General features: G+C 37.4%; 1 protein-coding gene across 2 annotated transcripts in view; it reads left to right on the top strand.

Annotated features, from left to right (window-relative positions):
• Positions 1–1,189: 1,189 nt before the first annotated feature.
• The window catches only part of LOC131430541 (transmembrane protein 214), a 43,633-nt gene continuing 29,358 nt past the window's right edge, over positions 1,190–15,464 (top strand). The window contains exons 1-4 of one of the 2 annotated variants that reach the window (XM_058595594.1): positions 1,190–1,564; positions 2,151–2,970; positions 3,590–3,900; positions 3,959–4,104. In XM_058595594.1, the coding sequence (XP_058451577.1) occupies positions 1,450–1,564; positions 2,151–2,970; positions 3,590–3,900; positions 3,959–4,104 (1,392 nt within the window). In that variant the 5' untranslated portion in view covers positions 1,190–1,449. The remainder of the gene's footprint in view (positions 1,565–2,150; positions 2,971–3,589; positions 3,901–3,958; positions 4,105–15,464) is intronic. The other variant, XM_058595593.1, reaches the window with a different exon arrangement.

Here is a 15,464-nt window from a genome sequence, read left to right as displayed (position 1 = left end):
TGCTGGGAATGCGTTTGTTCCAGCTTAAGTACTATTTCGAAAATTGGTTTGTATAACCTGGAGTTTTATAACTATAACAATATTTTTTTTCATAAGCATAACGAAGGATGAACCGTTGAATGCTATGCTTCTTGTTTTAACGGAATAAAAATATTTTTGACATTCCTAGACTAATAGAAAGATATAAACTTGTTTTCTAGTCCAGTAGTGTACATAATCCCTTAACAAAAACATGCTTTTAACTGATACTAATCGCTCCGAGCCTACCTTGTAAGAAATATCGTCCAACGGAAGTCCTAGAATACGTTGGACTGTTGGTTTGATGAATACCAGTAAAATAATAAACCATTGATTTTACAGCATAAACAATTGATTCACAATTAGATCTATGGGTTGCAATACATTTCATTGCATTGACAAGTTTTTTTTTTCATTTTCTACGATTCACAATTGAATTTATTGTACACATGGTGTTTCGAACAATATGCAAACATTAAGTTTGATTGTTTTCCAAGAAAATATGAATGAGGAAATTTCATGATTTGAATTGTTACGATGCTTAACAACCTATACATTCTACTGTAAAAAGCATGTTCACAATTAATTGAATAGTTTATAGCAATACATTAAATTATTTTTTAAAGGTCAAAGCATAATTGTTGAAGGTTTTGTAACAACAAACCGTATTGTTTTTCAACAATATTTTTGATTCGGATGTCCAATAAATTGTTCAATTCGATTCGGAGCTTTCGTTTGCCGATTTTGAAACAGATTGTTGAACCGTGTGCTTTTTTCGTTCAACGGACTCGGCAGACAGAGCTCCATTGTTGAGCAATGTTCAATGTGAAGAGTTAGAGCACGTTAACGTGCTCCAATTGAACTAGTTTTACTGGAGAATACCTGTATAATATTTCTATTTCTGTGTAGAATAACAGCACATTCTCCTTTCATATGAAGAAAACAGACCGTTTTCATACAAACGCTCATCGTCCAACAAAGTCTAACCGCTTTCTCTGTGAGTAAATAAATACTTTTAATCATTTTAATCGGTACATGATCTTTAATGTATACATTCAGCACCATATTTTTGACACCGGGCTGTTATTATCAGTGACACCTTAACTTTGGTCGTCACCCGTCTATGCACTATAGTGACTAAACTGTCTAGTTGTCAGTTTGCATCTTTTTTTGTTTCTATCGCAATTTGCGAAACGTTTTTCTTGAATTTATGGTTTATTTGTACAATATTGGAAACGTTTTAGTGTTTGAAAAATCATCGTTTGTTAATTTGTGCCCACTGAACCCTTCATTGAACGATCAGTGCTAAACAGTTCGGTTTTTTGCTACATTTTGCGAGGGCTGTGCACTGATTCAGTAACGGGTTATTTACGATATTGATAACAGATCTAATCTCAAGTAGAACGTTCGGCAAAATATACATACAGGGAAATGTCAACCGAATGGGAAGTAGTCGGCAAACAAAAGAAACCTCGTAAAACCGGCGGGGACAAAACGGATGGAACTGCTGCTGGCAAAACCGGAATTCTTAAAATAGAAGATGTTGGTAAGGATGAGCAGTAGATTTTGGGCAATGCCAGTGTACGGTTAACGGGGGGTGTTTAAATCATTTATGCTACGGAAAAGTTCAGTTTAGTTTAGCTTAGTTTGCAGAGTACTTCTGTTTTGTTTGAGGAACAATTAAATCGTTTCTTTGATAATAGTTGACAATATAGTAATGTTAGTCGTATCTAATGAAAAGTTACTTGAGCTTGCCTTATTGAAAAAGTCGTTAGCAAAGTTATACAAATTTTCATGTGTTTAGTGAAATTTTAAATTCAGAACATCTCAGGTTAGAAGAGATTTCAGTCGTCCTGTGCCCATCTCTGGTAATATTTAAGTATTAGACATTTAGTATATAAGCTTAAATTTCCCTAGTTGGTTTCGCCCCTCACCAAGTGGTACGAAATGTAAGAACAAAGAATAGTCAAACTCTAATGTTGGTGCATTTATAGTTGCAACCGTTCGCTGTGCCTATCCCACAACGTTTTCCATCAGTACCAGCCCAGCTGCCGTGACGAGTGACACGCACGGTGGAAACATCATCGCAAGTTTGTCCAACGTTGATTGTTTGTTTTGTTGGTTAATTTTAGATACAATGGATCAGATTCGATCACTGTACGCTAATGTGAAGGACGATGTGCTGTTTGATTTCAAAAAAGTAACAGGAGATAAGAAGAATAATCATAATAATTTGAATGGGAAGCAGCAGCCAAATGATCGGAAACGATCACCTGCGCGGGTCCAGCAGTCGCAACAGCAACATAAGAAGAAACAGGAAGCAGAGAAACGGCAGCAGACAAAACCTAAGTTTAAAGATGTGGAAGCCGCTTTGAAAGCAATCAGCATTAGTGACCTCCGCGCCCACCTATGGGCGGTGAATGAAAGTTTTAAAGATAATCATTTATTGACACTGAAGGCAATAACGGCATTTCTCAACGAACATGTTCGCGTAGAAAATGTTGATCCATTATTTGGCGATAAATCGCTGTCCTATCCACACAATGTTATGCCCCAGGAACTGAAAGATCTCATTGATCAATCGATATCGAAGGCTGGCACTCAAAATTTACAATTTTTCTATGACCTCTCGCTGTCCAACATGGCTGAAGATATGAACAAAAATCTTCTGCATATGGGACACAAAATTATGCTGCAATTTGTCGCGCTTCGTCATCCCCAGATATGTGTTGACAATCTTGCACGGAACGCGATAATCCGGAACTCCTTTCAGAACCGCAGCAATATTGGACTCAGCCTACTGTGGGCTCTCGGACAAGGGGGCTTCCGGGATCTCAACATCGGACTCAAAGTTTGGCAGGACTTTATGGTGCCGGTGATCGAGCTAAAGACTTATAGTAAATACGTTTACGAATACATCCACAAAATACTCTTCAAACACAAAAGTACTAAGTAAGTATTTCATTCGATACCTTTTGCAATATAGTTTCACAATAGAATCCCCGCTTTGGTTAGTGATGAGTAGTCGAAAAGTATATGTAGAGACCACATCAATCCCAACTAATGTAGTGCGTTTGTAGTAAGAAGAGAGTAGACGATCGAATCACATGCTGCACAGTGCGAAGTAAATTACTGCAATTTATTTTCTCTTTCGTTCCGCTATGCGTCCAAATGTAGCAATGTTGTAATAGCAAGAAAACTGTTCGCGTCGCCGGAAGAATGTTGACAAAACTGAAGGACAACAAAAAATATCTGAAAAGGTTTTCCTATTTTCTGTCTTTCACTTCTCAAATTACTTTGCGCTAGAATGGAAAACACTTGCCTCCACGAGAGACCAACCGAAGGGTGCCACGTGCTCAGTAGCAAATATAGCACAGCCATCGTCCGCTGTTTATTTATTTTTTTGTTCACGAAAGCATGGATTGTAATCTGGATAAAACAGCGAACTAAATTTTAGAATTTTAGAAATATTGTTTTGCTATGAAATACGTTCTAAATAAAAGCATATTGGCAAAGCATGAACGTAAACCATTCCAATTGTTCAATTCTATTTTTTTTTTTTTGTTTTCAGACTAGAGCTTTCATCCAGTGACTTCCTCACTATTCTAAGTTCTCTGACGACGCAAACCAAAGCCAGCCGGGATTATGCTAAACTCCTAGATGAAGCCTCCAAACTGCTAGTGGAGCGCTACGTATTCAGTGCTCCTAAACTCTCCAGTACATTCACCACAATGTTCAAAAACATCTCATTTATCGAGAAGACAGAACTGATTTACTTTGGACTGATACTGTGCCTGATTGAGGATCCGGAATGTTGGACCGTGTGGCGCGGTCTGTATCGAAAAAATGTACAGCAAACGGTAGAGTTGTTGAATTATATTGGTAAGGGTTTTGGTAGCTTACTGTGAAAGAATAGTGTAGCAGTTTTCGAAACTTACAGAAAATTCAACCCCTGAACTGTCGTTAAAATTAATCAACGATCGGCTGTTCCACCAGTTTTTGGATGATATACAGGCGATTAATGTTGAATTAGGACAAAGTAGAAAAAGAGTGGAAGGATTGAAAGCATCTACCACCATTTTACAGGTAAGTCGAATAACTTCGAATGTTCATGTGGATTTTGTGAGAGTATCCAGATGCAGGGGTTAACCAATTTTTTGTGGAAGTAGTATAAATTACAAGTTTATGATTGTATGAATCGTTTGTAGGAGAACAACAATTTTAAGTCGAAAAAGGTTAAACTCAAATTTTGCCATATTGTTCCAGTTTATGGATTTGAGTAATCGCAACTCGAACCATGAGTTATGTTCAAAGAGCATGTATTATGTAATTATTTTTTGAGTGTGTATTTCTGAGAGACGTACGTTATTTGGTCGAAGTTTGTTTGGCATAATTTTCATTTGGCATACATTTGTTAGGCATAATGTCATTTGGCATAAAATGAAAAGTCATACTGTTTGGCAAAATTTCAATTGTACATATTTCCTTCTGTTATGCGATTCATTCAAATTGCGTAATTTAATTGGAAAGGAAAAGACTTGTCTTTTGTAGTTGGAAGTACTTGAAAGGGCTGAAGTATACATGTTACGAAATACCAGATCCGGAACAGCAACGCCAACAGTAAAGAACCCATAGTTCAACCAAATACAAATTATAATACAGTTCGGGTTTACATCTCATCCAAGTCAGTCGACAAACAAAACCGCTTACGTTGGGGACAGAAGAAACCAAGTACAGTATTGTGTAGTGAACAATAGACCTCGAAAATGAGTGAACCAAACGAACAGAAGCTACCGTCGGTACGAAAAAATACAATTATTGTTGACTTCAGACAGTGCAAAATTCGACCTTCGTTACGAGAACTTGAAGGTTTGCTTAAGGAGCAAATGAATCTTGACATTAAACGTGTGCATTTACTCCAATGCAGTAAGACCAATAATGTTGTTTATATCCAGTTCTATAAAGAGTTGGATGCAATTCAATTCGCTAAAAACAATAATAATGTGCACTATGTGGAGCATGAAAATATCAAGTACAACATTCCAGTATATATGGAAGATAGTGCTATAGAAGTGCGTGTGCATGATATTCCCTCAAGCGTCAACGGTTCTTATATTCGCAAAACTATGTCCCAATACGGAGAGATTCTCTCTATCGAAGATGAAAAGTGGAGGAATTTTTTCCCCGGTATTCTAAATGGCGTACGTTTGTTACGCATGCGCTTGAGGAGGCCTATACCTTCTTATGTGACATTCGGTCAGGATACAAGAATACCGAGCAAATCACTTGTTACCTATGACAAACAGATGGCCACATGTCAATATTGCCAAAAAGCTGTTCACTACGGTAAGCCATGTGATAAACCGGACAAGGAGACAACTATACCAAAGGACAACGGTGCTTTCTTCACACCAACCCCAAGCAACCCCAGTACACTTGTGACAGTCACCAACAACAGTGAAGCATCCTCTTCAACGAAACCATCCAACGTATCCCCTATAGAACAAAGTACACCAGCTGCAGTTAACAGCTTACCATCCAACCAACCAGCAACTGCAAACAATGTACAACAAAGCGCATCTACAGCAACCAGCAACGAAATCAACAACAATACCACCGATGCGGCAATGGATGACGAGACGAACCACGAACGAAGTGCCCCTCTATCCTCGCAGGAGGAAAATGGAAGCTCCTCTCCCCCTAGAAAAAGGGTGACAACGAGATCCAATACAAAAAAAAATCTTTTATTTAAAAACTCAGCTAAATCGGCCACGTAAAGCTTGTACGCAAACAGGCCTGAATAAAATATCTTTTAAATAAAAAAAAAATTATAATACGGAATGCTTCGAAAAATTTTCAAGGACACATTTTGCATCGTGCGGTACACTGTCATGATACACTGTCAGAGTGACAATGTACTTTAACGAGTTTTCTATAAAACTAGCAACACTGAAGGGTAAGAATAAATTCACCATAGTTACTGTTTATTATAGTGAAAAATAAATAAACAAACAGTTTTTATCTGATAGTCAAGATTACAAGCGAAATGTAAATTAAACAATAATCTAGAATGGTTAAGCCACCACGAATATACTACTAGCGGATTGTATATTCGATTGTATTGATATTTGTAGATTCGTGTGTGTTTATGTTCATTTTTCATCTTTTGTGCTAGTGCCGGTGATATTTAGACTGATTGTTGCAGTGTCATACAGCAACGATAAACATAAACAAACAAGTTTGTTTTGCACCGTAGCAACTAGCATAAAGCGTTGCCAGAAACGATCTCCTTCCACATTTTCAAACTATCGCAATGAAAGGGAGATATTTGCTAGGCTTACTTGTTCGTGCTGTGAACCAAACATTGGCGGTTAGTTTGTATGGGACTTAGGGGTAATATTATTTGTATTTGGTTCAACATAGCGACAGCCGAGAGTCCGCCGACCAACGCAGCTAGGAAAATGCTGACACGGGGTAAACCCGACATAGCAACGTTCCGGCCGCCAACCACACTGCATCGAAGACAACGGGGCCGATCGATGATATCGAACTTTGTTGAATTGTCAAATCCAAATTAACAAAAGGTTTAGCGATAGGAATTTTTAGTCAGTCTTGAGTGAGATATGTAAGCGAATCCATGTAACCGAAAATTAAGTGAAATAAAGTTTTTTTATTCAAACCGCGATTGTACACGGCATAATTTACATATCGACCGAATACTAAATACTCTCAGCTGTAAAAGACAGTTCGTTCATTTTTAATTGGTTTGCGCTAACAAGATGCGATGAATGCGCAAGAAGAATTCCGTGGTTAGAACAAATCGAATATCTGAAGCAAATGAGCACAATTGAAATTAACCCAAATGAATTATTGCCAAGCAAATTTCGGCCAAATAACGTACGTTCAACGGAAGTCCTCCGTTGAACCATTGGTTCGATGAATGTCCAATTAATCGTCCAACGGGAGGCCGAATCGAGACTTTCGTTTGAAACAAAACAATGGACCGCGTTTTGTATTTGTTCCACGAACTCGATAGATGGGGTCCATTGTTGAGCCATTTTTAATATGAGGAGTTGGAGTCCCGTTGAACTAGTTTTCCTGCAGAATTTTTTTGAATAAACGCAACATACCTGTGGAATACTTCTACTTTCCGTAGAATAACAACACATTTTATATATGATCAAAAAACACTCTATTTTCACACCGTTTCTATAAAGAACAAATCGTTCCATCAAACTGAACGAGTATTTTGTTTAGTATATGTCGTCCAATAGAGATGGTCGGGCAAGCAATTTCTTGTACCCGACCCGTACGGGTGTTCGTTATTTGGCCGAATTTTGTTTGGCATAAATTTGTTTGACATAGCTTTTGATTGTCATAAATTTGTTTGACATAAAATAAAAAGACATACTGTTTCTTTTGGCATAATTGTTGTTTGGTATATTTGGCATAATTTCAATTCTCCATATTTTCTTTAGATTCGATTTGTGCTGGGAGTACTTTAAAAGGCTGAAATACATAACGACCGAAAACACTTGGATTACAGGTTTTCCGATTAGTGCTTGGACGACTCGGACTGAGTTACTTCGCCTTATTCTTGTCCTCGTTGTGGTATGAAATCTAGAAAATAAATTAAAAAGACGGCTTTGCCGCCTTGCTGCTTTCTAATGTAAAGCTACGGGATAGTCCCTAGCCCCTAGCTTCAAATAGACCGGGCAAACGAATGGATTACAGGTTTGTGTACGGGGGAAACCTGTAATCCAAATGTTTTCGGCCTTTATTTATGTCAGTCTCAGAAACAAATCGAATATCTAAAGGAAATATGCACAATTGTATTCATATGACTTTATGCCAAATGAAGCAATATGTCTCTATTTTATGGAGAATTACATTATGTCATGCCAAATAAATGTATGCCAAACAAATTTTGGCAAAATAACGTACACCCGACCCAGACCCGATCGCCAATGTAAAAAATACCCGTACTCGATCCAAACCCGAGAATAAATTTTCTTTTCAACCCGAACACGACCCGTACCCGCTAAAAATGAAAATCTACCCGTATCCGACCCGAACCCGAAAAAACTAGTCGGATTCAAATACCCGAAACCCGACCAAATTTTTTTATCCGAACCCGACCCGTGCCCGTTTAAAATGAAAAAAAAAAACGTTACCCGTACCCGATCCTAACCCGACAAACAATTTCTATCGTTCAACAAACGCTCAACTTCCAACAATGTCTAACTGCTTTCTCAGTGAGCTGAAGCTAATGTTGTGGATGGAATTTAATGAATCTATTCTTTCATGTGTCGTGAAATAAACAATCAAACTAGTGAGTGGACTGTTAACCGGAATTGCTTTGTGTGCCGTTCGTCCCACACGAGAGGCAATGAATTGAAGATTTTCGCATTCGAGAAAAAGCCGTCAGTATTGCTACACATTATTTTATTTTATTTTAGCTAATATTCTTTGACGGCCTTCAAATAAATCTTGAAGAACTGATTAAGATACGAGCTGTCTAGATCAGTATCTAACGAGAAAAATAGATTAAAAAACGGCTGACGGATAGAAAGCTCAGAAAAAAGTTCACGATCGTAATATTTTGTGCTTTTGAAATAAGGAAATTGGTAGTTAAAATGTAAATGCAATCTGCAATTGTTTACATTCGTATTCACGTGTGCATCTATTAGGTTTTTTATCGTGACGACACAAATGAACAAGTATTCATCCTTGACAGTTCAGCGGTACTGTTTACAAACAAGCTTAAACAAAAATCGAAGAGCACATCTAAAACAATCATCTTTACACTTTTCAACTAGTCACTTTTATTTAATAAATATCAAAAACGAACCGTATTCAATCCTGAACAAATGTTTTAAAACTTTATTTAGGCGATACGGACCGTAAATGGTCTGATCCAATTTGTCAATAAACAAACAAAAGAAATTTCTGTTTACAAACAGTACTGCTGAACTGTCAAAATGTGTTCATCCGATTGAGGTTAGCAGTGACGGTAAAAAACCTAATGTTTGCCAATTAGGTTTTGCACGAACATGACATAACCTCACAAAAATGAACAGAATGAACTTTTTTTGACAGTCGACGTGTACTTGTTTACAGTTTAAAAGTTCATCAGAAGTTCATATTTCGAATGTAAAAATTGCAAGGCGCCTCAACAGATTCATACATATATCGCTCCTTGATGCTGGAAACACATACAGGGCAATCTTTTTAGTTATTTTCACTGTGGAATACGTTTTTAACAGCACTTTTTCGTCATTTTTTCAATTTTTAACTTGCAGTCGCAAAACAAAACAAGTACACGGCAACTGTCAAAGATGAACTTGATTCATCGGCAGTTCATTTGTGTCGTCATCGTGCAAAACCTAATGCTATCGATAAATTTTAATCGTATTCCATTTCACGATCATATAATTTTTTTCGTGAATCGTTTTCGGAATTGAATATCTAATCAGTATTTTGTTGCGTGTATGCAGGCATGATTTGCAGAGATGCCAGGTCTGATTTGTCTGTAAATCTGCTGATTTGGGGTATAGTGCTGTAGACTTTTTTTGTTGTGCAGACTTTTACAGACTTTCGAAATTCTCGCAGACTTTTGCAGACTTTTGAAGTTCTCGCAGACTTTCGTCTGTATTAACAGACTTTTGAAATTTCCGCGACCTTTTTTTTTTTTTTTTGCTCACCAAGTCAGTTTTGCGTGTCATACTTTATAGAGAAATTGCTGCCAGCAAGACATACTTGCTGACTGCAGATTTTTTTCAGATTTACAGACCCTGTCTGCAGATATTTGAAATTTTTACCTGGCATCTCTGATGATTTGAACCGGTTATGTTGTGCCCTATCCGCAACCGCAACCGTCACGTTCAATCAGTGCTGTCAACTGTTTTTTCCAAAAATCTGTATTGGCAGAAAAAATACCGATTTAGTGCGGAAACTGATTTTGCGACCAAAAAAAAGGCCGCTCGACCTGGTTTACCCGTATGGAATCCAACACGAAAACTGAAAATCGGTATTTATCTGTATGAAAATTGAAATATCGGTATTTTGAGAGAGCATATCATATCATATCTCGGTTGATTTTCCAGAAGGCCGTAACAGCAAGTGACAGTTTCTCTTTGTTTACTTTCTCTTCTATTAATTACCAACCGGTTTACACGTTTATCACTTAACTCTTTGCATAGAATGATGCTCGAAACGTTCGACTTCCAAACAGAACTGTGAAATCCAAGAAAATCTTTTTAGATCACATCACAATAATCGAAAGAGAGAGTGAACAAAGAGAAACTGTCACTTGCTGTTACGGCCTTCTGGAAAATCAACCGAGATATCGCATCATGTATCGAGTCCAAAAGTCGGTATAGTTGGCAGCGCTGCGTTCAATCTGCTTTTGACAACACGACGGTTTTGTAGATTCTCTTCTTCTCCTGCTCTTGCTAATTTTGATTTCAACCGTTTCGTTCTTCTCTTTTCCTTTAACGCATTCTCGGTCCATGTTTTTTTCAGTTGATTTTCTGCTTTTATTGCGATCAGACACGTATTTCGTATTGGTCCGTTACAATTCGCTTGTTTAATAGATTACAGTACCTACTCTGGCGCAGCGGTGTGTTGTTGGCTTATATACGGGCTAGGGTGATTTTCGGACTCTAATCGTGGAAGAAAAAGAAGATCCTGAATTGATCTTTGGTTGCAAATTTAGCAGATATTCAGTTGTTGACCTTTGTAAGGTGTTTATTTGTACAGGCATTGTAAGTTCTAAACATAAGCGAAATCTGATGTTGCTGCGATGTATACTTCTGGTGAGCTGGTTCGTGATGATTCCAATATAATGATTAAGATGCCAAAGTACGTAGTATTGGAGTGGATAGTGTATCGTAAAGAATACGATAATGTAAGAAACTGGATGATAGCACAGCAGCTTCGGAAATAAAACCGTGCCGCACATTGATAGAACGTGCTGGGAAAAATCGATAAAGAATTTCCAATGTGACGCTCCCCGTTGCACTAGAGTTCAGCGCCGTTATACGTGTCGAAATCAGCTATGAATGGTTGGCTCAGGGAGGAGGCTTTCCGAAGCGTTGGTAGTGGTGCCTAAAATGGATGCTCAACGTCACCATCAACACCAACGTATCACCGTCCATCTCATTTGTTGGGTTTATGTGCGATCAATGAAGAGACACCTTTCTTTATTAGTGCTAAATGCATCGATAGTGGCCTTTTAAAGCTATAGCGAAAATAATCTGGAAATGCTTTATGTTTATACAATAAAATGTTTGAAACAACGCTCTGTCTGCGTGCTACATAATGTACCAACAAAAGATGGAAACGAATGACAGATGATGAGTAAGAGTAAAATTACATATAATTGCCTTATTGAGGTTTTAATTCGTTCAGCATTACAATTAATCTTATTGGTGTATGCTTTGGTGGAACCGATAATTTTCCAGAACGGTTAATCTCAGAACAATAGCAAATTTTATCCTTATCTCTAAAATTCACTCGAAATGTGTAGATAGCAAGACATCTGAAAGCAGATTCATGTAGAGATACCCTATTTATTTCTCTATTAAATGATTCTCTGTGAACTCCATGGCATAGATCATGTGTGTAAGAAACAAGAAAGAACGGTTCATTAGTCGTCACAATTTTTCAATACCCGCGAGCTATTTGGTTTCTGTGTGGGACAACTTTCTTTTTTGATGCGATGCAGTCATCCTCTAAACGCGAGATTTAGTCAACGCTGGTCTCTGCTGTATGAATAGCAAAAAGTTTTAATCTATTTGATTTTGGAAACATTTTGCTATAATTATGAGGAGCAAATAACTTTAGTGAATTGAACAGTAAAAGCTAGAAGTGCGATCAATAAACGTCAACAATGTTGCAAATGATAGCAAGACAAAATGAGAATATTGTAGGAATGAAATATCCGTTGGAATGTGAGTATTGCCAGATACACTCATGCTAGAACGTACCGTTATCTATATTCAATGCTACTGCTTTTTGACCTATTGCATGCGCTGCAGCTAATCTGTTTCCAAGCAGCAGTTATGGTAAAGCAGTGAACAAAATAGTTGATTTATTTATTTAACACCGAAATGGTTGAATAATTATCAAAATAATTCTGGACATAGCGTGGACAAGTTCAATATGTTAAGGTACATATTCCTTGCCAATTTAAAATCTGTTTCAAAGCACGTCCTGACAATTGCACATTAAGTACTGCCGAGCCGGCATGCGGTCTCGTTTCCACTCGTAGTAGACACATCACCGAACAAAATAAAACCAATAAAAACGTCTATGCTTTGTGGCATTTCTTCCTGCTGGTTTTTTTTGACCACGTCGCACTCCTTTTCGGCCTCGCATAGCGACGACCAAGCGAATGGCGTGAATCGTTTCAACTTGGTGATAGCAGGCATATAGACTGAACTAGGCAGGTTCCCTACCTTTCCGTTAGGTAATCAGCAAACGATCGCTTTCGAAACGAATACACGTCGTGGACTTTTTGGTACGATGGTAACCCAAGCGGTGCACACAGTGCACACCGTTTAATGATTTTGCCATTATGTCACTGCAGACACATTTGCAAGCAGTTCGTTTCCCGGCTAATAGGTCATCGGAATTTCTTCGGACATTCTTGGTGCATGGTGCCACAATTTGGCATGATTAATGCAGTGTTGGTGTTATATTCTTAATGTATGGGAATAATTTACAAATAATGCCAACGAAAAACCGGCCCAGAAGAATAATAGATATATGAAATTAGGCCTCAGAAGAATCGCTGGAGGTCGAACCCGAACCCGCGATCCGGTATTGTCTTTGACTATTCTTTTCATTTCTCCATTGCTTTCATCTTCCCTTCCCAATCGGTTTTTTCTCGTTGATGAAGTGATGTGAAGCAAATCTGATCTCAAACACGTGTACAAACATGAACATGAACTTAGCGAGGTCATCTCTCCGATGCTAATGCAAATAGGTGAATAATTTGTTCCTCGATTTTTTGTTTTTTGTTTTAGTACTTTGCAAAGTTCATATGAAGTAAACGAAGCACCCCTCCTAAGTAAGCTTGAAAAAAAAATCGAAACCCAGCGGATAGTTTGATGCTAATAAGTTGCTACTTAGTTACGGTAATTTTGAATTTATTGCTCTATTATTTTTGAGTTCATATGAAGTTCATATGAAGTGGACAAAACACCCCTTACAAATAAGCTTGAAAAAAAAATCTAAATCCAGTGAATAGTTTGTTGCTAACTAGTTACGGTAATTTTGAATTTTTTAAATATTTCACTGAGCTCATATGAAGTTAATAAAGCACCTCTCCCAAGTATCGAAACCCATCCACTGAATTCATTGCTTACAAGTTGCTAATTAGTTACTGTAATTTTAAATTTGTTGCCCAATTTAGTTTTTTATTTTTTTGGCTGCTTCGCTAAGGTTTGGTGAAGTTCACGAAGCACCCCTTCCAAATAAATTTGAAAACAAATTGAAACCTAGTGAAATGTTTGTTACTAGTAAGTTACTAATTAGTTACCGTATTTTTGAATTTGCGAAACAATTTTTTAATTTTTTGTAATTGTAATTAATAAGCAACAAACTATCGCCTAGGTTACGATTAATTTTTAAGCTTATTTGTTTGGGGTAGCGAAGTACTCAAAAAATAATAATAAACAAATTGAGCAACAAATTCAAAGTTACCTTACGGTGTTGACAACTAATTAACAACAAACTATCCACTGGGTTTCGATTGTTTAAGCTTATTTATGAAGCGTACTTCTTTACCTTCATATGAACTTAGCGAAGTACTCAAAAAATTGAACAGCAAACTCAAAGCTACCGTAACTATTTAGCGATTTATTAGTAACAAATTATTCACCTATTTGTGTTGCCATCGACGAGATGTGCCTCGCTGAGTTTATGTTCATTGCACAAACCCTCCATGACTCGTCAAAATAATGATTGGTAGAAGATTTCTGACGGTATGCGATTTTTTACGCGAATTTATGAATTTACGCGGTTTTCTGGTGTTTTTTACCTTTGACTCAAAGAAATATTTTTCGAAATCTCGACGTTTCTTGCATTTCTAGCACACTTGACACGAAAAAAATTCGAATTCGGAAATCTCGAAAGTCCCAGTCTATTTTTTTTTCAAATAAATTTTTGTGAAGATAACAGTAAGTCTCGATTCATGAATTTTTGAAGACACCAATCAAATTTGTCTATAGTTTTGCGTTTTTTTACGCGGATTTCCGAAGTTATACGTTACTTTTTTATTTGAATCACCGGAGTTAGGCGTTTTTTTTTGCTCATTTTTTGTGCGGTACGTATCTCCCACGTGAAAAAGATTTTAGTGTAAAGTTGTTCTTCGTGTAAATACTCAAAGAATATTTTCAAATAAAACAAAAAATAAGCCATTTATATTCAAGTTTTGGTGGTTCAATGCATTGGGCATTGGTCTCACAAGCCAGTTTTCGTATGTTCGAATCTCGACCTAGAAGGATTCGTGGTGTCAGTAGGGTCGTAGCACCAATCATGCAATGGTTCTGAACGCTATCAATCGGCTGCGAAATCTGTCAAAAAGGTCAAATTTCACAAAAGGAATGTAATATCGAGGCTTTGCTAAAATATTCAGTTACTATACGGTTTTTGAATAGTCATTTCTTTCATGCCGAACCTACTGATAACTGAACCGATTTTCACAAACGTAGACAAATCCATTTTTCATTGGCAGACCTTGTTAGTTAATCTGATTTATTGAAATTGAAGATACCTTGTTCATTGTTGAAAAAAAAAATTAGTGAACATTTGAAAACGGTCCGTAATCGGATGTTCGGCGAAGCTTCCGTTTGATGTCGGAACAGGCGCGTTGTACGGCTTTCATGTCAACTTTGTGAATGCATCTCTTGATTCTACCAATCAACTGTTAGCAATTCGTGGCTCTCCAGTTATTTTTGTGCACCAAGGAGCTCAAAACCCCGAAGAAATCTTCGATTAGGCGACACTGAGGTAGATTTATCGGGTTGTGGTTTTTGGGTACAAATGGGATCGAATGGGTATTCAGGAACGATTGTGTTTTTTTTGGCGCAATGCGATGACGCTTTATCCGGCCAAAACACGTATTGTCCATCAGCATGATGTTTTTGAAAAAAAAAACAGGATCGAAACATTCTACAAACATTCGTTCTGGTACACATCTTGATTGATTGCCAACCCAGATAGCTAAACCATGGCTTAGAAATGCCTTTCTCGGAAATGACAATGTACAGCATCACTTTCTGTTCAAACTTATGTTTAAACCAATATTTTTTGTTCGGATGTACAGTAGAACTATCCGTTGAATAGTATCGATTGTTTGCGGGAACCTGCGTCTTCGAAAGAGGGAAGTAACTTTTGTCTTCCAAAACAGAACATTTTCCGGAAAATTTTTTAATCAG

Source organism: Malaya genurostris, chromosome 2 (genome assembly GCF_030247185.1).
Source record: "Malaya genurostris strain Urasoe2022 chromosome 2, Malgen_1.1, whole genome shotgun sequence".
NCBI lineage: Eukaryota > Metazoa > Arthropoda > Insecta > Diptera > Culicidae > Malaya > Malaya genurostris.
This window is presented reverse-complemented; position numbering and strand designations above follow the sequence as displayed.